Source organism: Brachyistius frenatus, unplaced genomic scaffold (genome assembly GCF_029030835.1).
Source record: "Brachyistius frenatus isolate BFR_SWC_R1_liver_20210118 unplaced genomic scaffold, ASM2903083v1 Contig_389, whole genome shotgun sequence".
Lineage (NCBI taxonomy): Eukaryota > Metazoa > Chordata > Actinopteri > Embiotocidae > Brachyistius > Brachyistius frenatus.
In genome coordinates this window covers 169,560-196,379 of record NW_027210988.1, presented here as the reverse complement: position 1 = coordinate 196,379, position 26,820 = coordinate 169,560, and the positions used below count along the sequence as shown (strand labels likewise).

At 42.4% G+C, this 26,820-nt stretch overlaps 1 protein-coding gene across 1 annotated transcript in view; it reads left to right on the top strand.

Moving 5' to 3' along the window:
• kiaa1217 (KIAA1217 ortholog) overlaps positions 1–20,542 on the top strand; it is a gene marked incomplete at its 5' end in the record, with an annotated part of 46,762 nt that extends 26,220 nt beyond the window's left edge. Inside the window, 12 exons of the mRNA XM_069724661.1 lie at positions 744–891; positions 965–1,265; positions 1,347–1,469; positions 2,345–2,621; positions 3,580–3,669; positions 3,876–4,245; positions 4,332–4,416; positions 8,040–8,261; positions 8,957–9,049; positions 11,429–13,276; positions 13,897–14,019; positions 18,698–20,542. Of these exons, the coding sequence (XP_069580762.1) occupies positions 744–891; positions 965–1,265; positions 1,347–1,469; positions 2,345–2,621; positions 3,580–3,669; positions 3,876–4,245; positions 4,332–4,416; positions 8,040–8,261; positions 8,957–9,049; positions 11,429–13,276; positions 13,897–14,019; positions 18,698–18,724 (3,707 nt within the window). The remainder of the gene's footprint in view (positions 1–743; positions 892–964; positions 1,266–1,346; positions 1,470–2,344; positions 2,622–3,579; positions 3,670–3,875; positions 4,246–4,331; positions 4,417–8,039; positions 8,262–8,956; positions 9,050–11,428; positions 13,277–13,896; positions 14,020–18,697) is intronic.
• Between the last annotated feature and the right edge of the window lie 6,278 nt (positions 20,543–26,820).

Sequence of the window (26,820 nt, the reverse complement as noted above, 5' to 3'; positions counted from 1 at the left end):
GAATATAACCATACAGATATCTTCAAGGGGGGACTTTAATCAAACATGTAAAGTTTGAGGAAGATCGGACGAAGTACTTCGAAATTATATTAACTTGTAGTTTCATGGCGAGATGCTCAAAATGGCTGCCAAGGAAACACTATTTGACGAAAACACTTATTTTACACACTTTTCACTTCGGAGGTCTTGAGACTACAGAAACCAAATTTCAAGTTCGTCTGATCATTTCTGTAGGAGGAGTCCGTTACAGTACAACATGTGCAAATCATCAAAATGGCTGCTACATTCAAGATGGCGGACTTTTTGTGGAGTTAAGGTCACGGTGCCAAGAGACATTTTTGCAGATCTAGGTGTGATACACATGTCCACCAAACTTCATTCTTGTAGGTGAAAGCAGCCTTTAGATTTCACTTTAGGGGGCGCTACAGAGCCATTTTGCTAAGCCTACTGCCAAAACCTATAAAATACTTACATTTTCACTGCGGCAGAATTTTGTGCAAAATTTCATGAGTTTTTGAAAATGTTAAAGCTGCCAAAAGGGCGATTGATTTTTCAGAAGGATAATAATAATTCCTTGCAATACGACAGGGCCTAAGGCATCACTCGGTGCTCGGGCCCTCATACATTTCAGTTGGTAAGAGACTGAGATTGTCACCTTATATCGGTACCACTGATTGTTTGTTAATGATCTGCTCTGACGCACAGCGGTGGTTTTCATTGGCTCTCTGTTCGGTTGTCTCCAGGTGAGTTCCCGGAGCTGCAGGTGAAGATGCGTTCAGTGCTGAGGCTGGAGGTGGAGGCAGTGCGGTTCCTGAAGGAAGAGCCTCATAAGATGGACTCCATGTTGAAGAGGGTCAAAGCTCTGACTGAAACCCTCAGCTGCCTCCGCAGGTACTCAGTGGTGTCACTCAGAGAAAGAACTGCTCGGTCCAGCAGACGTGTTTGATGTTTCTGTTTCCCACAGATGTGTGTCGACTCCTCCGGCCCGCTCAGCCCAGATGGAGTCTCTGAAGGTCCTGGAAGTAGACCAGGGACCCCTGAAGACCCAGAGCCCCCAGGGCTCCCCCAAACCTCAGCCCCGGTCCTCGGTCAGACCCCCTCCGCTCTCTGGGAGCCAGGCTGAGCTCGGCCTGGCAGGCTCCGCCTCCCCTGTCATGGCCTGCAGGATGAAGAGCACAGCAGCCTCAGCGGTCCAGCCCTCCCACCACCACCCCAGCCCCCCACTGACTCCCACACATGGACGGGACTCGCCCACCGTGGCCAAGGTACGATGTGCTGACTCATGATTAGGTGATATAATGTGAGCAGGGGATGTAAATGAGTGTTCTTGTCGGGATGTTGTGAAGGTGAGTCCTCGCAACAGAGAGGACAGCCCCGCCCTGCACAGGAGACCAGGCCCTCAGCTGTCTGATGGACCAGACATACCTGCAGCGACACCGCCACCTGAGAGTCACAGTGAGCAGACCACGGTAAGACTCAGACACGTACGGAGGTCGGTGCTCAACATTTATCTATGACGATCCTGCCAGTCTGTCCCGACTCCGGGCCGCCTGAATACATTGGGGAACCGAGGAGACCAGTTTTGAAATGTGGTCCCATTCTGGCCTGATAGAGGATTTCAGCTGCTCAACAGTTCAGGGTCTCCTTTGTTGTATTGTTCATGTCCTGATGCTCCAGATGTTTTCAATGATTGACAGGTCTGTACTGCAGGAGTCCAGTTTATCAGCGGACTCTTCTACTAGAGAACCATGCTGTTGGAATACGTGCAGAATGTGGTTGGACGTTGTTCTGCTGAAATAAACAAGACCTTCCCTGAAAGAGACGTTGTCTGGATGGCAGCATATGTTGGTCCAAAACCTGAATATATCATTCAGCATTAATGCTTCCTTCCAGATGTTCAAGCTACCCATGCCATGTGCACTAATGCATCCCTGTACCATCACAGATGCTGGCTTTAGAACTGAGCTGATAACAAGCTGGATGGTCCCTCTCCTCTTTAACCTGGAGGATGCAGCGTCCATGATTTCCAAACAGAATCTCAGATTGTGATCCATCAGACCTCAGGACAGTTGTCCACTTCACCTCAGTCCATCTTCAATGATCTCGGTCCAGAGAAGGCGGCGGTGTTTCTGGATCATGTTTCTATCTGGTTTCTTCTTTGGAGAGTTTTAACATCATTTGTGGACGCAGCGATGAACTGTGTTCACAGACGATGGTTTTCACAAGTGTTCCTGAGCCCATGCAGTGATTTCCACGACAGAATTGTGTCTCTGAGCCCAACCTCCTGCTTACCCCCCCCCCCCCCATCTGTTCCCACTTCCCTCACTCTGTGTTTCCTCCACAGATGACAGAGAGACGAACTCCAGAAGGCAGTCAGAGTGTAGAAACCACCACCAGCCAAGCCAAACCAGCAGCCGGCTCTGATTCCAGTGAGACTCGACCCAACGACACCAGCACCGACTTCGACCGGGTCCTCCAGGAGGCGAAGGCCAGCTTGATGAAGTCCATCCCTGATCTGGATGTTTCGGATCCCAGAGAGGGATGCTTTGGTTCTGCTGCAGGACAGACAACTTCCTCTACATCACATTCAGAACAGGACACCGGTCTGGAGACACTCAGGGGTAAATCCGAACAATCCCTCTGCCGAGCTGTGAGCATGACCACAACGTTTTAATCACAGAATTGTTACCTTTTCCTGTGGAGCTTTAGGTCCTGCTGTTGGAGGTCTGCAGTCTATTTTGCAGTGTCAGTAGTTAAAGGACCTGAAACTATTAGAAAATGTCAACACAGCTGTGATGTCATCAGAGGAGCACTGCCCTGTGTCAGAAATAAAGATGTGTTGAATGTCATGCAGAAACAAAGCAATACATGACTCATATGAAAAGCAACTAAACTGGAAACAATTTTTTTTACCTAAAGACGCCAATAAAGTCTAAAAATATAAAAATGTACCTATTTGAACCTGTCAGTATCACAGCAACCAATAATTACTTCACCAGTATCCGGGTTATGTGCTGCACATGTAAACATCTTTCAGAACCCAGGTGCCTGTACTTCAAAACAGACCAGAACATCTTTCTGTGATCTGCATTAACAAAGTCCAACAAACATAATAATAACAACAATATTAATAATAGTACAAATCTGAGCAATAATCACACTAAGAGAACACACGATGGAGGAAGTTTGAACTACTGGGTAGATGGAGACTTCCTGGTTGGAGACCCAGAGTTTACCCATCCAACTGTGCACATGTTAATATTAAAGGAGGCGGGGTTTGCAGCATCTGACCAATCACAAACATGGATATGTTTCCTGGCAGCAGAGCAACATATTTTAAATATGAAGAGAAAAGTATGAAAAAAGATGTTAAAGCACACAGATGCAGCTGATTGCACAAAAGTGTGTTTTAGCTGTGAGGACTAAAGGGTCATGACACAATATAAACTATATATTACAATAGTACTCTCCATTATTGGTGTTTGTCATTTGCTTGTCAGTTCAACTGTAGTTTGATTTGCGTGGTGTTTTAATGTTACAGAAAAAGTTTCATCCTTAAGCATTGTGTGTGTGCTGCAGCCTCAGGGGAGCCTCCGTCTGACCCCCAGGAACACACACCTGTGCAGAGTGATGAGGTGGACTCCACCCCATTAAAACCCCTCCACACAGGTACAACTCCAGTTTGAACAAAAGACGATCTCAGGCTAATTTAATTCATGCTAATGTGAACCTCATCACTCTCATCCAGTTAATTTAGTTCTTTGAAAGCAGTTTGAGGATTGATTCTTTCATCCTGGATGAAATTATCTTAAACAGCGAGATATGCTAAATCTGTGATTAGCTTTGATTTGATTGGCTGTGTTTCGCTCCAGCAGCAGCCTCGCAGCTTCCTGCTGCCTCCGTGGAGACTCCTCCATCACCTGCTCCTCCGTCAGCACCTCCATCAGCTCCTCCATCACCTGCACCTCCATCAGCTCCTCCATCAGCTCCTCTGTCAGCTCCTCCATCACCTGCTCCTCCATCTGCTCCTCCATCAGCTCCTCTGTCAGCTCCTCCATCACCTGCTCCTCCATCTGCTCCTCCATCAGCTCCTCCGTCACCTGCTCCAACGACAGCGAGTCCCATCACGGAGCGCAGCGGCCGGCCACAGGTGGAGAAACCCCGCCGCTCCAGTGTGGACAAAGAGATGAAGCAGAGTCCGGACCCGGCCGGGAAGTCTCCTCCTCCTCCTCCTCCTCCGCGGAGGTCAGTTCATCACCGAGCATCAGACTCATCTGATAATCTGAAATCTATAAATAAACTAAAATACATGTCTCTTATTTACTCCCCAGGTTCCATGCTGTCAGTTCAGGTCTCACCACAGCAAGGTCCGGAGAGGTGATCTTCACCAGCAGGAAGGAGCCTGTCCGAGCCCAGGTGAGTCCCAGGCCACACACAGGGACATACAGAGGAACTCTGAACTTCTGAAATCAAAGTGCATTTACAAAAGACAAGATTACAGAATAACTTTACAACATTATACAGAGAAACCCAACAATTCAACAATTCAACAATTCAACAATTCAACAATTCAACAATTCCCACATAAGCTAGGAGGGAAAAACTCCTCTTTAACAGGAAGAAACCTCCGACAGAACCAGGATCAGAGGTGGGCGGCCATCTGCCTTGACCAGTTGGGGTGAGAGGAGAGCAGAGAGAGAAAAGGACAACATAGAGATACAAGAGAAGAACTGTTGGTGGAGACGATAATCACAGAGCAGAGACATGTAGCTCCATGACGGGACATCTGGAAAAGAAAGAACAGAAACTACACGAGTGAAGGAACTGAATGGAGACAACAGATAATAATAAGAAACTATGGGAGAGAAGAAGCATGAAGTTAATGAGATGTAATGGTGAGATATGAGTTGTAGAGAGTTAAAGCATAACTAAGGGTTGGTTCAGGTCTACCTGAGCCAACCCTAACTATAGGCTTTATCAAGAAGGAACGTTTTGAGTCTAATCTTAAAGCTAGAGAGGGTTTCTGACCCTCCAACACAAACTGGGAGCTGGTTCCACAGGGGAGGAGCCTGAAAACTGAAGCTCCGCCTCCTATTCTACTTCTGGAAACTCTAGGAACCACAAGTAGACCAGCGTACTGAGAGAGAAGTGCTCTGATAGGATTATATGGTTCTATAAGATCTCTAAGATATGATGGAGCCTGGTCATGTAGAGCTTTGTAAGACATCAAGAGAATTTTAAATTCTAGTCTTGATTTCACAGGAAGCCAGTGAAGAGAAGATAAAACTGGAGAAATACGATCTCTCTTGATAAATCCCGTCAGTACTCTTGCTGCAGAATTTTGGATCAGCTGCAGGTTTTTAATGAGTAATTTGGACATCCTAACAACAAGGAATTACAATAATCTAGTCTAGAAGTAACAAACGCATGAATGAGTTTTTCTGCGTCACGCTGAGGAAGGATTTTCCTGATTTTATTAATATTACGTAGATGAAAGAAGGCAGTTCTGGAGATTTGCTTTATCTGGTGTCTAAAGGACAAATCCTCATCAAAGATGACTCCAAGGTTCCTCACAGTTTTGCTGGAGGCCAAGACAACATCATCTAGAGTAACTAAGTGATTACAGAAAGAGTTTCTGAGGTGTTTAGGACCAAGTACAAGAACTTCTGTTTTGTCTGAATTTCGAAGCAGGAAGTTTTTGGTCATCCAGGCCTTTATGTCTTTTAGACAGGCTTCAAGTTTTACTAACTGATTAGTTTCATCTGGTTTTATAGAAAGATATAGCTGAGTGTCATCTGCATAACAATGGAAGTTGATGCAGTGCTTCCTGATGACATCTCCAAATGGAAGCATGTACAAAGTAAAAAGTATTGGGCCTAACACTGAGCCTTGTGGAACTCCATAACTAACTCTTGTTTGTCTGGAAGACTCATTGTTGACATGGACAAACTGGAATCTATCTGATAAGCAGGATTTGAACCAGTCTAATGCAGTTCCTTTAATCTTCGTAACATCTTCTAATCTCTGTAATAAGATCGTATGATCAATCGTATCAAAAGCAGCACTGAGGTCCAGAAGAACAAGTACAGAGACAAGTCCATTATCTGAGGCTAATGGACCATGGAGACAACTTCTTCTGGTTCATGACTCTCTTCTTCAGAGGGGCGACATCATCTAGAGTTGTAGCAGAGATACTGCAGTGTTTTCTACCAGATGATCCACTTGTGTGGGACTAAGATCAACGTAGATGTCTTCCACTGCTTTAACACACGGCATCGAAGAGGATAAACATGTAACTGCTTCCTTAAACTTGGCCACGGCATCATCTGACAGACATCTACTGTAGTGGGATTTATTCCCACATGCTGTGTCGTCCATTAATGTAACTTCAGATGTTAATAAGAAGTGGTTCGACAAAACAGGGTTTTGAGGAAATACTATTACATTTTCAGTTTCCATCCCATATGACAGAACCAGATGGAGGGTGTGGTTACCACGGTGACGGGGTTTATTTACATCCTGATAAAAGCCTATAGAATCTAATAATGAGCTGAAAGTAGAACTGAGGCTGTCGTTGTCCACGTCAACATGAATGTTAAAGTCTCCCACTATCATCACTTTATCTGAACTCAGCACTAAATCTGATCAAAAGTCAGAATTCAGTTAGAAACTCTGAATAAGGACCAGGTGGGAGATAAACAACAACAATACAATCCGTTTCTCTGCTTTCCAGTTTGGGTGAAAGACTAAGAGTCAGACTCTCAAATGATTTAGAACTAAGTTTAGGCTTTGGATTAATTGATAAACTTGAGTGGAAGATTGCTGCCATTCCTCCTCCTCCTCCTCCTGAATCTCTAGGAATATGATAATTAATTTGACTGGGAGGAGTTGCTTCATTAATCCTACCATATTCTTCCTGTTGCAGCCAGGTCTCTGTGAGACAGAGTAAATCAATCTGATGATCAGTTATCAAGTCATTTACTAACAGAGATTTAGACCAGAGAGGTCTCATATTTAATAATCTGCTTTTAATTGTCAGATTTATTTTTTTTGATCCATTAATTTGGTAGGATCAATTTTTATTACATTTTTATTGACAGATCTTTCCTTGAGTTTTTTAAATATAGGTGGTCTGGGTACAGACACAACCTCTACAGGATGTTGAATGTTTTGGGTGAGTGACAGCTCTAAAGAAGCTGCAGAGGAGCTGTAAGACTGCAGCTCTGCGTCCTGGCCTCAACCCTGGATGTCAGGTTTTAGGGCTGTTAAGAGACATGACCATGTTTCTAAAAAGAAGAGCTGCACCATCCAAAGTAGGATGGATGCCGTCTCTCCGGATCAGACCAGGATTTCCCCAGTCTTTCTTCACAAACTGTATGATAATCCTCAGGAACGTCTTTTTAACAAAGTGAAACCTGAATATGTTCATCAATTCAGGCTCATCACATGTAACGTATTGTTCATTAATAATAAAAATACGACTTTTTATTTGTATGGCGCTTTTCAAGATACTCAAAGACACTTTACAGGTTAAAATGATCACAATAAAAGTATGAATCACAGAAATCACATTAATATCTGCTAGTAACAGTTAAAATAATATGAGTCAAACATTAAAAGCAGCTGTAAAAAGGTGTGTGCAGGTCAGTGCAGTCTCAGATGGGTTTGGATTAAAACATTAATTATGAGAAACATTAATTATTAGATTATCATCATTTTTTTCAATGATTAAGTTTTTTATTTGTAAATATCAGTATCTCTCTAAATGGTGTTCTTATTTGTACTCTAGTGATGTAAGATTACAAAACATAATGTGAGTTTGTGTTTATATGAGTTAACTAATTAACCTATAATAGTACAGTAATCGTAATATTACAGTATTCTGCACATCATAGGACATATCCACAGACTTTGATCAAATTATCATATACAGACACACATTTCAAAGTAATAAAACTACAGGAAAACAAAGGACAAACAACCCAAACCAGCAGCTGATTGGTTGATTTGGTCCACTTTGTTCTGTGTGTCTGTGGAAGGATGAGAAGGAGCCACCCGTCGCTCCTCAGCCCAAACCCCCCCGACAGCCTCCAGACCTCAAACCTAAACCACAGATCTGTTCTCCTGCACCTCCGGCCGCTTCCACCTCCACCTTCACCACAGCACACAGGGAGGAGGAGGAGGAGGAGGAGGAGAAGAGGAGGAGGAGGAGGAGGAGGAGGAGGAAGAGGAAGAGGAGGAGGAAGAGGAAGAAGAGGAGGAGGAGGACAACAAATTCATGAAAGAGCTGCAGGTATGTTTAATAAATGTTTTTTGTATTTAAACTTAAACAGAACAAATAATGAATCAGCTTTACTCTCAGAGAAATAAATGAGTCATAGAGGCTCTTATTTAGTTATTTGATTAAAAAAAATTATGCATTTTCATGTCATTTTTAAGGTTATTATAACAAAAATCCCCACAGGTTGTAGTTGCAGTAAACTCTGACATTTGTAAGAGCAAAATCAAAACAAATATGGTGAAGTATGATGAAGTAAGCGCTGTGTCCTGATCTTTGTTGAGAGATGGTACTATTAATACTTTTAGTCCTGAGCAGCAGACGACTCTCCATCAGAGCAGGTGTTTGATGGCTTTTTATCTGATCTAACTCCAGTTTCAGATTCGTATTGAACCATTTTATGAAGTTTGTTTGATGGTGATTTAAGACCTATGTTTATGTCATGCAGTACAGTACCAAAACAGGATTCATCTGTACTGTAAGCATAAGTTTAAAGGAAACCTTCCTTTAAGTTCAGGTCGGCTCAAAGCTGCAGCGTTCAACAACACAACTCGTTCCCCAACTGGCTCCATTCAACACATGAAAACATTAATAAAAGGTGTTGGCCGTCCACTGCAGCCCACCCTCGTCTCTATGACCTTTAACCTTTACCCCGGACCCTCTGCCCTTCTCTCCCAGGTGTTTCAGAAATGCCCTGTGAGGGATTTAGGGAACAGAGTCACGGCTGAATGTTCAGTCTCTGAGCTCCAGAGCAGAGAAACGGAGTTTCAGGTAAAAAAAATACAGAAGTAAAAAACTAACCACTAATCATCAACGACTCATCAACAGATCTTCTAATTCACACCTCACCACAGAGGGAAAGGCACTTTTTATAAAGTCTGCTGACTTTCATCATGATGTGAACTCAACAACAGAACAGAACAGTTTTCTGACTTTCTGCCAGAAAAATAAGTTTTAATCCACAATGAGTTAAATATCTGAATTTGAACATAATCAGCACGAACTGAAAAAAAGATGTCGTCTCTAACTGATGCTTGTTGGTGTGCTGTGAATATTTTTCAGCTTTTAACTCACTAAGATTTTACGATTAACATTAACACCTGTATGATAAATGAATTACTTCTCTGTGGCTTGTTCTCTCACTCTGATCTCATTGGTTTCCAGATTGACATTAAACCTGTTAAAGAGACAAAATGCTCGTCTGTTTAGCAGAACTTGACTGGAGGATACTCAGTGTCTTTATTGTAAGGCAGGAAGTAGGTCTGAAAACGACCTTTGTTCTTGTTTCACTCAGCTGGTGTTTTTTTTTCAACCTGTTTTCTTCTCTGCAGTGTCATCATGATTTTTACACACCGTTTACACTTTAATGTACATGAGAAACATCATGTGTCATGAGAGCATCTACGGCTCATAATAATAATACTTTTAATATATATATATGACCTTTATTTAACCAGGTAAAATCAATTGAGAACCAATTCTCATTTACAATGATGACCTGTCAGCACAGTCCACACAGTGAATCTGAGCCTTGAAGGGTTTTAAACCCTCTGATTTCTTTAATATCTACTGATGTAAAATTATGACTGATATCATCTGGTACAATTTCATGTATTTCACTTTGTGAAGCTTTCTTTTTACCAAAGAAGGTGAAAATGACCAAAACACGCTGCTGATATAAAATCAGGGATGAACTGATCCTTTCTTTCTGTTACCTAGATGTATTTCATCAAGAAGAGGAGAGAAATGGAGGTTAAAAAAAACACATTAGCCAGAAAAACTCTGTCCTGATCATATGCACCTTTTATTGATGAATAAACCTTAGCTCGCCGCTAACACTCACAAGTGTAGACAGTCCACACACTACAGTCGTTTCATTTACTGTACACTTGTGATGTTGTAGAGTTAGCATGATCCTACCACCACCGTGCTTCACCATGCGGATGGTATCGGTAGGTGATGAGTAGTGCCTGGTGTTCAACATACATAATGATGGGAGTTCTGCCCAAAGGATTCAGTTTGTGTCACATCAGACCAGAGAATATTTTCCCTAATGCTCTCAGAGTTCATGATTAGTGCACCTCCGAGCAGTCATATAAGTCATGTATTCTTTCACTGAAGAGCTTCCATCGAACCAGTACTTGATCATAAAAACCTGCTGGGATGTCCAGCAGGTTCTCCCATCTCTGGTACTAAATTTCTTTAGGAAGAATCCTTACAATCTTCTCCCTGTTCATGATTATAAAGGCCGCTGTGCTCCTGGGAACACTCAGAGCGTTAGAGATGGTTTCAGGCCCTCACCACAGTTTCATCATGAAGGTCTGCAGAGAGTTAATTTCTGGGTTGTTGTCCGACATGTGGTGTAAACTGTGGAGTCTTCATACTTTACACAGGAATAGTTCGAGACACATCTCAAAGGTTATTAAAGCAGGCTAAACCTGTACAAAGTCAGCTATAGCAAATCATCTGAATACTGTTGTAGATGAGAGATTTTAGTTTTTAATCAATTTCACTTAATTTTACTTCTGAAGGTAGAAAACTGGCAAAAAAATACTTTCATTATCTCGCTGGTACCTGAAACAACAACTCCTCTCCTCTGAGAACTGTTTGAGGCCAGAATTTCTAAAACATTTACAGCAGTGTGCAGGCAGTTTATATCTTTTGTGCATTGTAATAATTATTACCCAGCACCTGTTAAGATCTTAGATCTGTTCTTTTTTATGTATATGACTTTTTTTTTTAACATACTACTTGTTACGTCTCCAACTCTCTCCAAATGGCATAATAGCTTCGGTCATCTACAGGCCCTTTTGTTCTACAAAATTCTCAGGCGAGAATAAAAAACCTTCTACTTTAGTGTGTTCAAACTTGTATAACTCAGTGGCAGTAGCACCTAACACCGACCGAACTTGTGCTTCTACAGCAAATGGTTCAAGAAGAGCTTTCAGTTTACTTTGGGTCTGTCTGGACAAGATGTTTTATGCAATGTGTACTGGAAGTATAATGTGCATGTACCTCTGGAAACATGAGTCATGGTGAGTCATTAATTTATTGTAGAAGCTATGAATGTAGATTTTGAGTTATAATGGGATTGAATATAACATTTTTGTATCTGCATTAAGTGTTTAATATGACTTTTTCTAATTATAGGTGATGACAGAACTGTCAAATAAGAATCATTCATCGGGTGAAAATAACCAAAAGTTGAAAGGAAAAGTGGGAAACTCACAAGTAGCAAATCTGAACCACCCGCTGGGAATTACAAATGGCTGCCACGTTAAACTTATAGCTGGACCCGAAGAACATACTGAATGTGGGAAAAACAGTCGTAATAAGAAGAAAGAGGTGGAGGAGAAGGTGGTTAACCGAGTGCCTTCTGTAAACGGTGCAACAGCAGAGAAGGTGGAGGTTCTCCCACCGGTAGCTTTACTGGACGCTCAAATTGCGCGGCGGAACGAGGAGGTGCCAAAACCAACGCACAACACAGCAAAGGAAACGGAGGCACTCACAGCTCCAGCTTCCCAGAAAGATGACGATCTCAGCGTGAAAACTTCCAATCAGACTAACGAGAAGGTTGTTAGTCAGCTGATCTCCCCGACTGCAGACAAGAAGGTCAAGTTGACATCAATCGTTACCCTACAAAAAGAAAACATTCAAGGAACTGTGACAACAAATGAAAAGGGAGTCCAAGAAGGACCAGCTGAGAAATCTAATCTGATGATAGTTGTAACTTTACAGACAGAAAACCCCCCAGAGGATTGTATCGTAGATCCTTCACCAGCTATCCAGCAGAGTAAGTCCCTGAGCTCGAGCCGGGAGTGGAGAACATCGACTCCGGTCCTACAACCGTTGACTCACAACCACAGTAGCAAGCAGCTGAACCAGGATGCAGCCGTGCAGGTATCCAGCAACGACTCACCGTTCTCAGAGGAAAGAGGGAGTCTGAGTCCCATCATCTCAGACGACGAGGGACCGCCTCCTTCTCTGCCTTCCATTGGCAAATTCAGACTCTCCCAGACCAGAATCAGGACCCAATCCAAAGAGGACGACCCGGCCAAGATGGGGGGCTCCAACGTACAGACTATAGCTGGGAACTGTGGACTCTTTTATGTGGGACATGAGAACCATGGCTTCGAGGACAGCCATGAGTCCAGCATTAAACCTATCATCGTTATTTTGAATGAGCCCATGGACATTCAGTCAGCCTTCAAGCGTCTGTCCACCATCTTTGAATGTGAAGAAGATCTCGACGCTCTTCTGACCTCAGAAAGTATCGTGGATAAAGAGGAGATGAAGCAGGAAATAGGGGAACACGCCGTGGGCATAGACCTGAACAGTCAACAACTGCAGCATGAAAGTACTTCAGCAAATATTGTCTGGGTCCCTGAAAACCAGGACCAGGGTAAACCAGAGTCTCTGAGAAAGACGGAGACCAAACGGAAGTTCAAATTCAAGTTACCCAAAAACAAACTGGCTGCAATTAGCCAGGCGATTCGGACAGGGACCAACAAGATGGGGAAGAAGACTCTTGAAGTTGTTATGTATGAGGACGAGGAGGAAATATCGCTGGAGTCCAAGAAGCACACCAAGGAATTCACCAAGTTTCACAGCAACACTTCCAAACAAGCTAAGCTAGGTAAAGAAAGTAACACCAAGGTGTCCCCTCCCACTGATGCCAGACATTCGAAGTCCCGTGTTGGGGAGCTCTGCAGGAACACGTACGATTCCATCAACAGTCTGGAAGAGTCGATTAAACAGTTGGAAATCAGTGTGGACAGTATCAGCGCCCCCTCGTCCCCCTCCTCCCCTCCTTTGAGCCCCGATTCTTCCCGCCACTCCACTGACAGAGCTCTGCTTAAAGGCAAAGTCAAACAAGAAAGGGAGAGGAGCCCGTCTAAGAGACCAGCCTCTCAGATCCTTAAAGGCCCAAACCCACCACAGAGTAAAAAATCCAAATCTCAGCCTCCATGTGATGCTGGAAGAACCTCCAAGAAACAGGTCTGATGTTCCTCTGCCCACGTGGCCCGCTTGCTTCGCTGGTGCTGGACTCTCCACTCTGACTTTACACATGCTCTACTTTCTATGAATCCTTCTCCTCTTTTTAGGCAGAAAATGTGCTCAGATCTTCTGTCTTGCCTGTTTGAATGGCGGCTCAGACTCTCTTCTCAAACCTGTCCAGGAACGTCAGGTCTTGCTCTTTTTTTTCCCTTTCTTCTGGTCTCTGTAGGTTTCTGAGTTTCCCGGGATGAAGGGGGATATTTTAGTCATGCTGACGATGCTTCACGCTACCCAGAATAATGGCTGTTTACATCCAATCACATCTCTGATAATGTTGTTTAATATCATCTGATTTAGTTTACCATTGTTTCTGATATCTTCTGAAGATCCCATACTGTTTGCCCAGGATGACTCTTATACCCCACTTCTCATGGACTATTTTTCCCTCCATGTGCTGCGGTGGTTAAATAACTTGGAACGTCTGATGTCATCTTCAAAGTTAATTTTCTGCTTGAATCTGAAGCTTTGGCTGCATATTAATGTTGGAGCTGCTGACGCACAAATCCTGTATGTCCTGCTTGTACTCTGTACGAACTGAACTTTGGTTTGTGCATTTCCAGACCTCCAGCAGCAGCTCCAACTCCTTTTCTCAGCGATCTCACACCAAGTCTCGCCACTCATCTTCATCACCAGAGAAGACAGCGAAGAGTCAGCAGCAGGCAAACCAGAAGCAGCCCAGCCAGGTAAATAAGTTCTGAGCAGACCTGAGGATTACCGCTTACCATGGAGTTATACACAAGTTAAAATCTGAGTAAGTTCTTGTGGTAGATTAAAAGATATTCCACTGTGGGGGCCATGGTGGAGATAAGACAACATATCAAATGTTGAAACTGAGAAATACCTGCTCATTTCAAATTTGATGTCAGCAACACATCTCATAAAAGTTGTGACAGCATCATGTTCACCACTGAGCTGCATCTCCTCTTCTTTTAACAACACTTTCACACGTTTGAGAACTGAGGAGACCAGTTTCTGGAGTTTTAAAGGTGAAATGTGGTCCCATTCAGCATCCGTCTTATTGGCCAAGGACCTCACGTTCCCCATTAAAATTGCCGGTACCGATGGTTTATATCTCCTCCTCTTCACCTTCATTTTAGCACCAGCTCTGCAACCCCGACATCTTCTCCAAAGTTCCTCTGGGATTTCAGGCCTCGCTCCGGGCAGCATTAGAGGTTTACTCAGCGCGATCAGCTGATCACGAGAGTAAACGTGAAAGAAAACAACTTAGAAGAGAGAAAAAAGTGAAAAAGTCTTAAAACTAAAATGCACAGCAGGAGCTGCTGCAACAGGCTGCCACTAGCACAGTGCCATCTTATAATCAATTGTTGGAATACGTGCAGAATGTGGTTGGACGTTGTTCTGCTGAAATAAACAAGACCTTCCCTGAAAGAGACGTTGTCTGGATGGCAGCATATGTTGCTCCAACACCTGAATATATCATTCAGCATTAATGCTTCCTTCCAGATGTTCAAGCTACCCATGCCGTGTGCACTAATGCATCCCTGTACCATCACAGATGCTGGCTTTAGAACTGAGCTGATAACAAGCTGGATGGTCCCTCTCCTCTTTAACCTGGAGGATGCAGCGTCCATGATTTCCAAACAGAATCTCAGATTGTGATCCATCAGACCTGGGCGGCACGGTGGTGCAGTGGTTAGCACTGTCACCTCACAGCAAAAAAGGTTCCGGGTTCGAATCCGGTCCTGGGCCTTTCTGTGCGGAGTTTGCATGTTCTCCCTGTGCTTGCGTGGGTTCTCTCCGGGTTCTCCGGCTTCCTCCCAACATCCAAAAACATGCACCTCAGGTCAGGTTACCTGGCGCCGCGCTAGTGGCAGCCTGCTGCAGCATCTCCCCCCTGAGAGCCCCCCTGCTGTAGTGAAGACATTTCCCCTCGGGGATTAATAAAGTGTATAAAATCAAAAATCAAAATCAAACCTCAGGACAGTTGTCCACTTCACCTCAGTCCATCTTCAATGATCTCGGTCCAGAGAAGGCGGCGGTGTTTCTGGATCATGTTTCTATCTGGTTTCTTCTTTGGAGAGTTTTAACATCATTTGTGGACGCAGCGATGAACTGTGTTCACAGACGATGGTTTTCACAAGTGTTCCTGAGCCCATGCAGTGATTTCCACTCCAGAATAGTGTGTTTTTAATGCAGTGCTGCCTGAGGGCCCGAAGATCACCACCATCCAATATTGGTTTCCAGCCTTGTCCCTTGTGTTCAGAGATTTCTCCAGATTCTCTGAATCTTTTAATGATATTATGAACCGTAGACGATGAAATCCACTAATTCTTTGTAGTTTTACGTTGAGGAACATTATTCTTAGATTGTTGAACTATTTTCCAACACAGTCTTTCACAGAGTGGTGAACCTCTCCCCATCTTCACTGCTGAGAGACTCTGCCTCTCTGAAATCATCTTTTTATACCCAATCATGTTACTGATCTGTTGTCATGGTAACCTAATTACTTGTCAGATGTTCCACCAGGTATTTTTTTGTTACACAACTTTTCCGCCTTTTGTTGACCCTGTCCCAACTTTTTTGAGACATGTTGCTGCTATAAAACTTTCATATTTTTAATAAATCAATAAGATTTCTCAGTTTCAACATTTGACATGTTGTTTTTGGTGTATCGTCAATTGAATATGGGTTTATGTGATTTGCGAATCATCACATTCTGTTTTTATTTACATTTTATACATCGTCCAAACCTTTTTGGAAACAGAGTTGTGTTAGCAACAGTAGAGCAAAATTACTAGCTTTTTAAAAAAGAATGAATAATAGTGTTTAAATAATTTTACTGTGTGTTTTGTGAGTTTTAAATGTGTTTTGAATGTGTGAATATTTGTCATTTATTGTTGAGATGTGGGTCTTCCCCAAGTTCTGTGTGTTTCTAGCTGACCTATCTTCTGTCAAGATACACTCTCTGCATCCAGAACAGCTTTTGTTAAAGCGCCACATCCCAAATGAGCTGTTGATGTTTTAAAACTCGGTCCAAACAGGTTTCTGATCAGTGAGTGGATCTTGACCTGCATGTCGCCTGCATGCTCTCTGTGTTCAACCGTCCTTCATCTGGCAGTGAGTTGTGGATTCATTATTTGCATCAACGCTCCAAAAATCTTGTTCGTCAAACATGAATATAAAGAAGCCATCGTCTCCAAATAGTTGTGTTGAAACATCTGTCGTTGATCATGTTTATGCCGTTCTGTAAACACTGCATGTATGTTGTTGTTGGTGGTTTCACATAAATTGTTTTTTTAATCATACGAACTGAATATAGAACAAACTTACTCTGAAGAAATAAGTCTTTAATGTATTTCATGTACTTTTTAAAACTTACAGTCATGAACTATTTCTGAACTGATTAATTTAAGAGAAATAGCACTGAATTTTGTCAGTCATACGTGTTATTACTATGTCCTTGGCCAGTTTAAAATTCATTCAGAACAACATTTAGCCAGGAAAAGGAAGGAGCGTCAGTTTTACATGTGATGGAAAACAAACGTATGAATCAGAAAACAGACAACCTCATCACCCAATGAAAAGCAGGCTGTTTATCAGTATGATCAACGACCTTCTGAATGTCCTCATGTTGTTTTAGCATCACAGAGTGGAAGCTTCGTTCCTCTGATCAATAACTTTAGTTCCACTGATCCACTTTATTCCAGCGTCGGAGCCTTAAGAGCTTGTTTCCTGGTTCTTGATGTAAGTAGAGACTTTTCATATCATCACTGAAGCTCAGAGCTTATCAGCATACAGTCAGTATGAAGAAAAAACTGAGCTCCAGTCAGAAGTTTGGAACTGTGAAGAAGCATATTTGGATATTTTTTTTTTAGGAAAACTAAAACATGTCCTGCGTTCTGAATCGCATAGTATTTCCTTACTTTCAGTAAAACTGCAGCTGCCCTTAAAAAGTATGTACCGTTGCATGTAGTATATGTACAACTGGGACAAACTACTGCATCATAAAATGTACCTTGAACTTTGACCCTCTTGTTCATACCTGTCACAATCCGTAGTGCGACGTTTGAAGTATAAAAATGAACAAGTATGCTTTTTGTGGGCGGAGCTTCAGCGCCACCAACTGTCTCTGCGGTTCAGTCGATGTGACGTATCTTCTGCTGCAAAGGATTGTGGGTCAGAACATCCAGAGTTTCATGCTGACCTGCAGACTGCAGATGTAGTAGAACATCCTGGTACTGTTGGTACACTCTATTTAACATACTGAGTACTGGGACGTACTAGATCTGTTTCTGGTGTACTAAACAGGGTGTTCGTGTGGATATAACGCAGGGATGGTTGCAGATTCTTCTTCAGTTCTTCACCTTTCCTCAACCAGCTTAATGATTCAATTGCCCAGCAGCATGCAAAATAAATTAGCTCCAACTCAATCAACACATGCACAAATGCACCACTCATTATACAGTAGATCACAAATCAGAATTCAGTAACATCATACATAACTGGGCATAACAAATTTGTGTATTTTATGACTAATTTTCGAACTAACACAGAACCAGCTATCAGGTCCCGTCCTTATAGTGATACATCATATGAAGTAATCGTAATAATAAACTTTATTTAGCACTTTTCCTGCAAGAAATGCAGCTTAAAGTGCTTTACAGCAGGAAAATGACATGCAGTGCTTCACACAAAAAAAAACAGATATAAATGGACATAAATAAAATGCATGAAATTAAACACAAGACAAAACATAAATAAAATAAAATAGAGTTAAAAATATAGAATAAAGTAATATGCATTTGAAAGGCCCAGGAGGTCAAAGTGCAGGCAAAGGAGTTTGAGGTTAGTTTTACTGTCAGGTGAGCGTCAGAGAGGTCAGAAGGTCACCGAGCATCCAGCCGCTGTGTGGAGGGAAGCAGAGTGAAAGCGACGGCCTGGCCGAAGGCGTAGAGCTGACAGTGTGAGTGCTGAGGTTCAGTGCTGTTCTCCTCCGCCGTGCCGTGCCGCCTCTGACTTGCCGTGTGGTGGTGTGTGTTTGCAGGCCGACAGCAGCGGCGGTAGAGCAGCCGGGGAGAGTAGCCGTCGTGTCGTAGCGTTGCGTGCCTCTAAGATCCCAGCCTCGTGCCGTAGCTCCGGGAAACACCCGTCCGCCTCCGTGTCCACTCCTCACTGCTCAGATGCCAACCTCTCCTCCTCCTCCGCCTCCTCCCCCTCCGTCTCCTTCACCTCCTCCTGTGGGAAACACTTCCTTCTGTCTCCTCCTCCGAGTGTCTCTAAGTGTCCTTCTCGCTTCTTTTCTCCGTCCCCCCCCCGCTCCCGCTCTCTGTCCTCCTCCCCCCGTTCTAAGAAGTCTTGTATCCCGTCTCTGAATCTGAGTCGTCTCCTCCCCTCATCCAGCCACGTCTTGTCGCCATCCCACGCTAACATCAGCCCCGCCCACCACGGGCCTCGCAGCAGCAGCAAGCAGCAGCACCGCCTTGTCCTCGCCTCCACCTCCAGCACCCCCCCCCAACACAGCTACTACTCATCATCCTCCTACTCTTCATCCTCACCCTCCTCTTCCTCCACCTCGTCCTCCCTGTCCCCCACTTCCTCCTCCTCCTCCCCTCCCTCCCCGTCCTCCTCCCTCCTCCCCACCACGGTGAGTCACGGAGTGAGCAGTGTCCGAGCGGCGGCGTCCAACCCCAGCTCTCCGTCCCGCGGGAGGAAGCGCGGCGGGAGCCGGGCCGCCTGGGAGCTGCACACGCGGGCGGCGGCCTCCAAGGACGCCGGGTGACGCTCTGATGTTTCATCGGCTGCAGTTTGGGCTTTAAAATCATGTAAGTGGAGAGAGAGGTGGGCGTGGCTTATCCAGCTGAGAGCTGCTCGAGAGAAAAATAAGCAAAATTGCACTGTGTTCCTCCAGCAATACTGTGTGTTGTTTACCTTTTGACCTGTTTGGAAGGCTTGTAAAACCTTCAAAATAAAGTTCAGCCCGGTTTCCTCCTGATGCACATCAACAGAGACTGTTAGACCCTGACCAATACGACTACATGGTCCATGTTACTTCCTGACAGTTTCCTCCACAGACTTCATCAAATCTCCCACTCAGAGCATCTGTTGTGACAGATATTACTGTCCATGTCGTTTCTCTTTGGACCTCCGCTCAGGTTAAAGACGGCTGGAGCTTTCAGGGTGGAACGACGCGAAGCCTTTAATATCGCACAGTTCACTCTCAGGATGCGATGGATGCAAATTGCGTCCACACTCCCAACCCTTCTGAGATATCGTATGAAACTGCACGGTTCGAGCTTTCCAAAAATGTCAGCCCCTCATCTGTGTGACAAAGCGTGGCAGAAATAATCAGCACAAGATCTGGATAGCCTAGACTGTCCTGATAAAAACGAGATGTTTCACGAATGGTTCGCCCCGACAATGACCGAGATATGAGCTTAAAAGTGAAGGTAATGGAATTACCCTGATAACCGTCCAGGGTTCAAACCGTTAACTCTGAAGTATTTCAGCTAGAACCTTCAGAAGGATGTTGAAATAAAAAAATTTAAAAGATGCTGAAGTCGCACTCGACTTGACACAAATAAATCTCAGGTGTGTAGACAGCAGAGGGCGGAGCTACAGACATCAAACACTCTGAACATCTACATAATGATGTCTGTGTTTAATATATACAAAGAATTACATCTGCAAAAGTGGATTAAAATCAATGTACTGAAATCAAAAGTTTCCCTCTGCGTAACTATTTTAATCAGTTCTCCCATCAGCAGACTTTACAGGATTGTCAGTTAGGTTTGGTTTTTCTTTCCATCCAATGTTCATCATGACCAACTCTTAGTGTATTTGTTCAGCAGTTCTCTCCTTAAATTCCAGTTGATTCCTGCTGGAACAGCAGGAGTTGTTTGCAGGTATGAGGCTGACTTAAAAGAAGTGAAATTAGTCTTTACTTTATTTCAACACCCTGATGGTAAATGGTCTGTACTTGTATAGTTTTATCACCTTTCGGTCTCAAAGCTCTTTAACATGGTTTTTCCATTCATCCATTCACACACTAATGAGACAGCTTACCATGCAGGGTGCTGCCATCAGGAGAACATTCACACACCCATGGTACAACATCAGGAGAACATTCACACACCCATGGTACAACATCAGGAGAACATTCACACACCCATGGTACAACATCAGGAGAACATTCACACACCCATGGTACAACATCAGGAGAACATTCACACACCGATGGTACAACATCAGGAGAACATTCACACACCCATGGTACAACATCAGGAGAACATTCACACACCGATGGTACAACATCAGGAGAACATTCACACACCGATGGTACGACATCAGGAGAACATTCACTCACCCATGGTACAACATCAGGAGAACATTCACACACCCATGGTACAACATCAGGAGAACATTCACACACCCATGGTACAACATCAGGAGAACATTCACACACCGATGGTTCACCATCAGGAGCAACTCAGGGTTCAGTGTCTTGCTCAAGGACACTTAGGCATGTGGACAAGAGGAGCTGGGGATCGAACCACCAACCTTCTGATTAGTGTTCAACCGACTCTACTGTCTGAGCCACAGCCTCCCTGATGAAGACTTGCAGCCACAGAGCTGTACAGTAATATAATATACAGTCATATTAAAGGCTTTTTATCATGTTAACTGAAGACCAGAGCACCTTGGAGTTTTTCCTCATTTGAAATCATTGCGGCCTCCAAAGAGCCTCTTTGTCCACCGACTGATTTATTTATTTTTAAACTGGGATTTATGTGAAGTCATTAAGTGACATCTACCAATATGAGTAAACAGTAACAAGAGAGTGAGGCAGAGGTCATTTCCAAAACAATATGTTGTCAAGTCATAATCACATCAAAGCGTCAAATAGACACGCTGTTTCACAACAGAAAAACGTGAAATAGCCACGCTTTGGTCCGTTTAGACGTAGAAGTTAAATTTTTTGACAGTGTGAAACTTACACGCACATGAATGTCATGTGAAGCGAGATCATGTGACCAAGGTGCCGCAACAAATGCAACAAAGGACATTTTTCATCAGTATTAGAAGGCAGTACGGGCGGCTTGGTTTCATTGGTCACAGCCTGCCATGCAGGACGATGTGGTTCGTGACAACGTATTTGGTGACTTGTTTTTTCTCCTAGCCCCAACCATGTTCTTATTTAGTGACCCCAACCACATGTTTTAGCAATAAGTTCCACTTTCCTGTAAATCACATGCAGTAGGTTTCATTTTCATCCACTGCAGGAAAACGTGTAACTTTCACGCCTGGACGGGCCAAAGCGTGTCTATTTCACATTTTGCTGTCGTGGACCGCCGTGTCTATTTCATGTTTAGCTGTGATACCGGGTTGCACATCATATGCAAGCTAAAACATTCAGTATTGGTTGGGCTCTACTCACACCAGCAGTAGATATCCTTCACCGCCAGCGTAGCTGTCAAAATAGACATAGAAAAAAAAAGCCTATTATTATTATTATTATTATTATTATTATTATTATTGTGTAATGAGAATGTGTGTTTAGTATTTTTTTTACACAGCACTTTCCCAGCAGGCCTTCCCTCCTCCCTCCCAACGTGTTTTTTCAGGGTGAACCTCTCAGAGTATCTCAGTTTGCAGACAATCAGACACTTTTTTCACTATGATGTCCCAGGTTTATGATAGAGAACAATATCAATAAGAATATATTGAGAAGATTGAATAAACGGCGACAGAGTTTTCAGCTTTCAGTCCTGTAAGATGCAGTTTTAAAGCTGGTTTTGGATTCTTGGTGTTTCAGATCCAGTTTGTGTGCTTTTATTTATCAAATATATTTCTATAAACAAACAAGGTTTCTACAGGAGGTGGTGATGATCAGTATGCAGCGTTTACCCAAAGACAATCCAGAGACTGTAAACTGTCTAAAGAACCCACTGTGTAAATCTGTCATAGAGTTTTTATGTAGATGAATATAGAAATGATATCTTAGACATGTAGCTTCTTTTAATATGCAGTATTGTGTGAAGGCTTTAGGCACTGAAAGTAAAAAGAGGATGTTTTCAGAAATACAGTGAACGCTTATTATTTATCAAAGTGCAGTAAACAGGATGGAAGCGTGTGAAGAGCCTAATATGTTTGCACACACTGCAGCTGTTGGTTATTGTGCTTCTTCCACCTGTAGTGACTTGTTTGAAGTGACTCTTGCCAAAGCGAAAGAACTTGGTGTTTTTATGTTGTGTTTCTATTCACTGCCGAGTCGGTTCATCGTCACGGACACCACGTGGTCGTCTATGAAGCCAAATCCATCAAGAAGAAAGGAGGTTGTAGGAAATCAAGAGTCAGATGTGAGGATGAATATGAATCCAATAATCCCTCATATTACCATCCCAACACCTATTTTGCTTCCATAACACATCGTCTGGAAAACTGGAAAACAACTAGTCGTGTCAGCAGACTATTATGTAAAGTATGCAATGTTTACTACTCCAGGAAGTAGTCTGACCCTTAGCAACCACCTAGCAACAGAGAGGATTTCTAGTCTCCAACTGAATAAATACAGAACATAGAAACACTAAACTGATCAGCTAGTTCAGTCTGGTTGGAACAAAGATATCTGAGGAACAAAGATATCTGAGGAACAAAGATATCTGATGAAAAAAAGATTTCGGAAGGTTTTTACAGATGGGTTTGTAAATTATTCAAAACGTAACTTATAAATGAAAACACTGTCAACATGATTGTTGACAGTATTTTATAATTTATGCAGTCATAAAAGCAGCTGTCCAAAATCTCCTCTTTAAAATAATTTAATTCTGTTATGTCATAAAAATCAAACAAGAATTTTGATACTGACTATATTTATTTTTATGCCAATTAGGAAATATTTTTCTTTGCTAGCATCTCCTTAGCGTATTTGAACATACCATTTCAAAAAAACTTGGCTCACGAAACAAATGTCTCACGTTTAGGAATCAACTGAAGACGCTTCCCCGTCCTATCGAGTAGTTGTAATGTCCCGCTTCAACAAAGTGAATGTATGTTCACAGTTTAACAACAAAGTCTATTTGAGTGCTAATAACTGACCCAACTGCACCGTCTGCTTGTAGCAGCAGTTATTAAACCGCAGCCGGTTCAATGGAGAAAACATTCTCAAGCAGAAATTAAATTCAACATTTTCTCTTCAAAGGTTTGTCTCCAGTTTTCACCAGATTTACCACCAGTTCCCGGTTCTGTAACTAGAACGTGAACCTGAAACAGAGTGAAACTCGAGACTAGTTGAACTGAAAGTAATAAATATTTCTGAAAGGAAAAAAGCCCCTTTTCTAGTTTTTAATCACATACACAAGATTAAATGTGGAAATAAGACTGTAAGGAGAGCTGGAAGTTCGGCTGAACTGATTTACCCTTTCATCTGACTCTGAATATGAACATATGATATTATATTTCCTAAACTGTTCTTTTTCTTTCTGTAAGGCAGCAATATGAGTTTCAAAACACCAAAATGTTTGCTTTGATTTAACGCACACTGTGGGGACCTTTTCCTGTGTTCTGTGTATAAAAAAAAAACCCGTTTGAATGTTCATGATTCAAACCTGAAGGCCCAGTTTGATCCAAGCCTTCACTTGGATGCAAACACTTTATTTGTGTTGTTTGATGAAATCAGAGCCCGTGCATGCCTCCAGCAGTTTCTCTGTCAGTCTGAAACTCTCCTGTAAATAAGTGTGTTTTCTGATTTTGTAAGCTGTTTGGTTCTCGGAGACTTCAGCTTCCTGTGAGGTTGGAAAACTATTAAAGGGCTTCCACAGTGTTGAAACATCAGCCGCTCCTCCCGTCCTCTTTATTTTACAGTTGCAGTGCTGCGAGGTGCCTCTAGAGGGCAGCAGAGACAGAGAACCTCACCTTATATGTAGACTCTTTGTGAGGGCAAATTATATTTATCAAAATATAAAGTAATATAAGAAAATAATAATACTGATAAATTGACAAAAATATAACTGTATAGCATGTTTTGACAAAACAGTACAAAGTATGTGAGTCTGTCACCATTAAAACAAGGTAATAAAATAGAACAGATTGACTTTAACACATTTTAGCAATAAGCTTACATTACATTGATGCTTTTTATCCCAAGCGACTTACAACACACCAATGGTTCATCATCAGGAGCAATTTAGGGTTCAGTGTCTTGCTCAAGGACACCTAGACATGTGGACAGGAGGAGCTGGGGATCGAACCACCAACCTCCTGATTAGTGTGCAACCCACTCTACCATCTGAGTCACAGCCTATGCTTAAATACATTATGTCTCATAAACTGAATCTGTCTGTAATTAACATATGTTTGATGATCGGTATGAATCAAGTGAGATATAAATGCAGTTTCGATGATAAACAGAAAATAGTTCTTGTGTTTGTGGGAACTAAATTCACCTCTAAAAGTTTAGAACAAGAGTTTTTCTAGCACAAAGATGTGACAGAATCTTTATCTGATACAAAGCCTGAATATACTGAGTCTTTTTCACCATGCTGAAAAACTCATCATCCTCCCTTGTAAAAAATCAGAGATGATATCAAAAAGCATTTGGCTAAAGAGCTGCAGAACAGAGCGTCAGTTTTTGATATTTTCTCATATTGTGCACAAAGTTTAATGTAATTTCTGTGAGTAAAAGATCCACTCTGCATTTTCTTTGGTTTGTGACCACCAAACAATCTGAGCTTCATGTCCTCCTCCTCCTCCTCCACAAGTACCTCCATTTCACACGATGAATCAAAGAAAAAATGGCTACATGAATAGATTTGTATGCATCAAACTTCATAATATGCGCTGTATGAGGCGGATCTTCGTACACATGGTTTGTACATTATAAAGGGAACGTTGCATGCAAGTGTGTGTGCGCACAATTTAAAAAATCTGAATATTTACTTTGCGTACAACATTTTCTGATTTAGTGCACACGTAGACGCTTTTAGTGTGGAACTGAAAAGAATGAAAAGTGGAAAGGGGTACCGTACCTTACGTCCGAAAAGGATGAAAGAAATACTATAACATGTCGTCCAAAGAAGCATAAAAAACATAAAGGGCTACTCTTGCGTCGGAAAAGCATAAAAAAACGTAAGGGGGTACCTTTACGTTCGAAAATGATGAAAGACGTCCTACCGCCTGTTGTCCTGAATATGACAAAATAAGTAATGCTATAGCATGTCGTCCAAAATATTCAAAAACACTCATACTATAGCATGAAATACAATAAATGAAAAAAAAAAGGTATACTTTACTGTGTAGTCCAAAATATTAAAAAGACTCATATTATTGTACGTCGTCCAAGGAGGGATGAAAAACGTAAGGGGGACCCTTATGTCTGAAAAGCATAAAAGTCATACTATAGCACGTCGTCCAAAATATCATAAAAATGTCATACTATAATATTTGGTCAAAAATGCATTGAAACAACAGGAAGTGACGGGTTTGTGGGAAATGTGGTCTTATGATGGTATGAGGAACACATTAAATGAGTTTTCTCCACTTCCAGCTGTCAGACACTGAACTTTGTTTTAGTGTTGAATGAATGTGATTTAAAAAGCATGTAAAGCTCTTATTCTGACAGATGTGTTCTTTGTTTCTATATTCCAGTCACAGACGGTCTGTTCTGGAAAGATACGTCACTTTTACACACTTCTAATCACTTTGAGCCCCGTGATGGTTCTGTAAATTCAACACAAATTAAAACAGATTACAAGTCAAATATGTCTGCAATGGGCATCAGGATTATTATCACAGGAAATCAGCACATATTACTCTTTATCAGGCAGTTCTTTAAAATAGAATGAATTTCCTTGACTAACAATTTTTACAATTTCCTTTACTTTTACTGCAAAAAAAAAAAAAAAATCTGTTTTTAATGCAACAATCACAAAAGAAATCACAATTATTGATGCAGAAATACAAAACAATCTGAAGTCACGTGACCCTGTTTCTGATCAGGTAAATTGACTCTATCAACGTGAGTGGACGATCTCCCCTCCTCCCTCCACCTGTGTCTGCTCCGCACCTGTCTGCAGCACAGGTGAAGCTCCGCCCACAGTGAGACACAGAGATCAGAGGACAGGAAACCAGCAGAGACTCTCACACTGAGCTGAAAACAAACAGCTGCTCACAAATTAGATCAAACACTTGCTATAAACAAACTTGCTATGAAACAAGTTTGTGTCACGAAGTGATTGACAGATCAAAGTTACACCACAGGTCGGCTGAATGCGCAACTTTTCAAATTAAAAGCATACAGAAAAAAACAAGCACATGCTGTTGATTTTAAGCTGTTATGATACAAAATGTTTGTGTTGAGTATCAGTTTGTTATTGTTCACGAGAGAAGCTTATTCAGCTAGTTTGGGTGGAGCTCAGCTTTGTGAATAAATGTCTCGGACACTTTCATTTTGTCAAAGTAGCTCTGAGAGGAAAAAAGGTTCTCCAGGATCACAAACTTTCGGTGGCTTGTTCTTTTCTCTCTTTTTT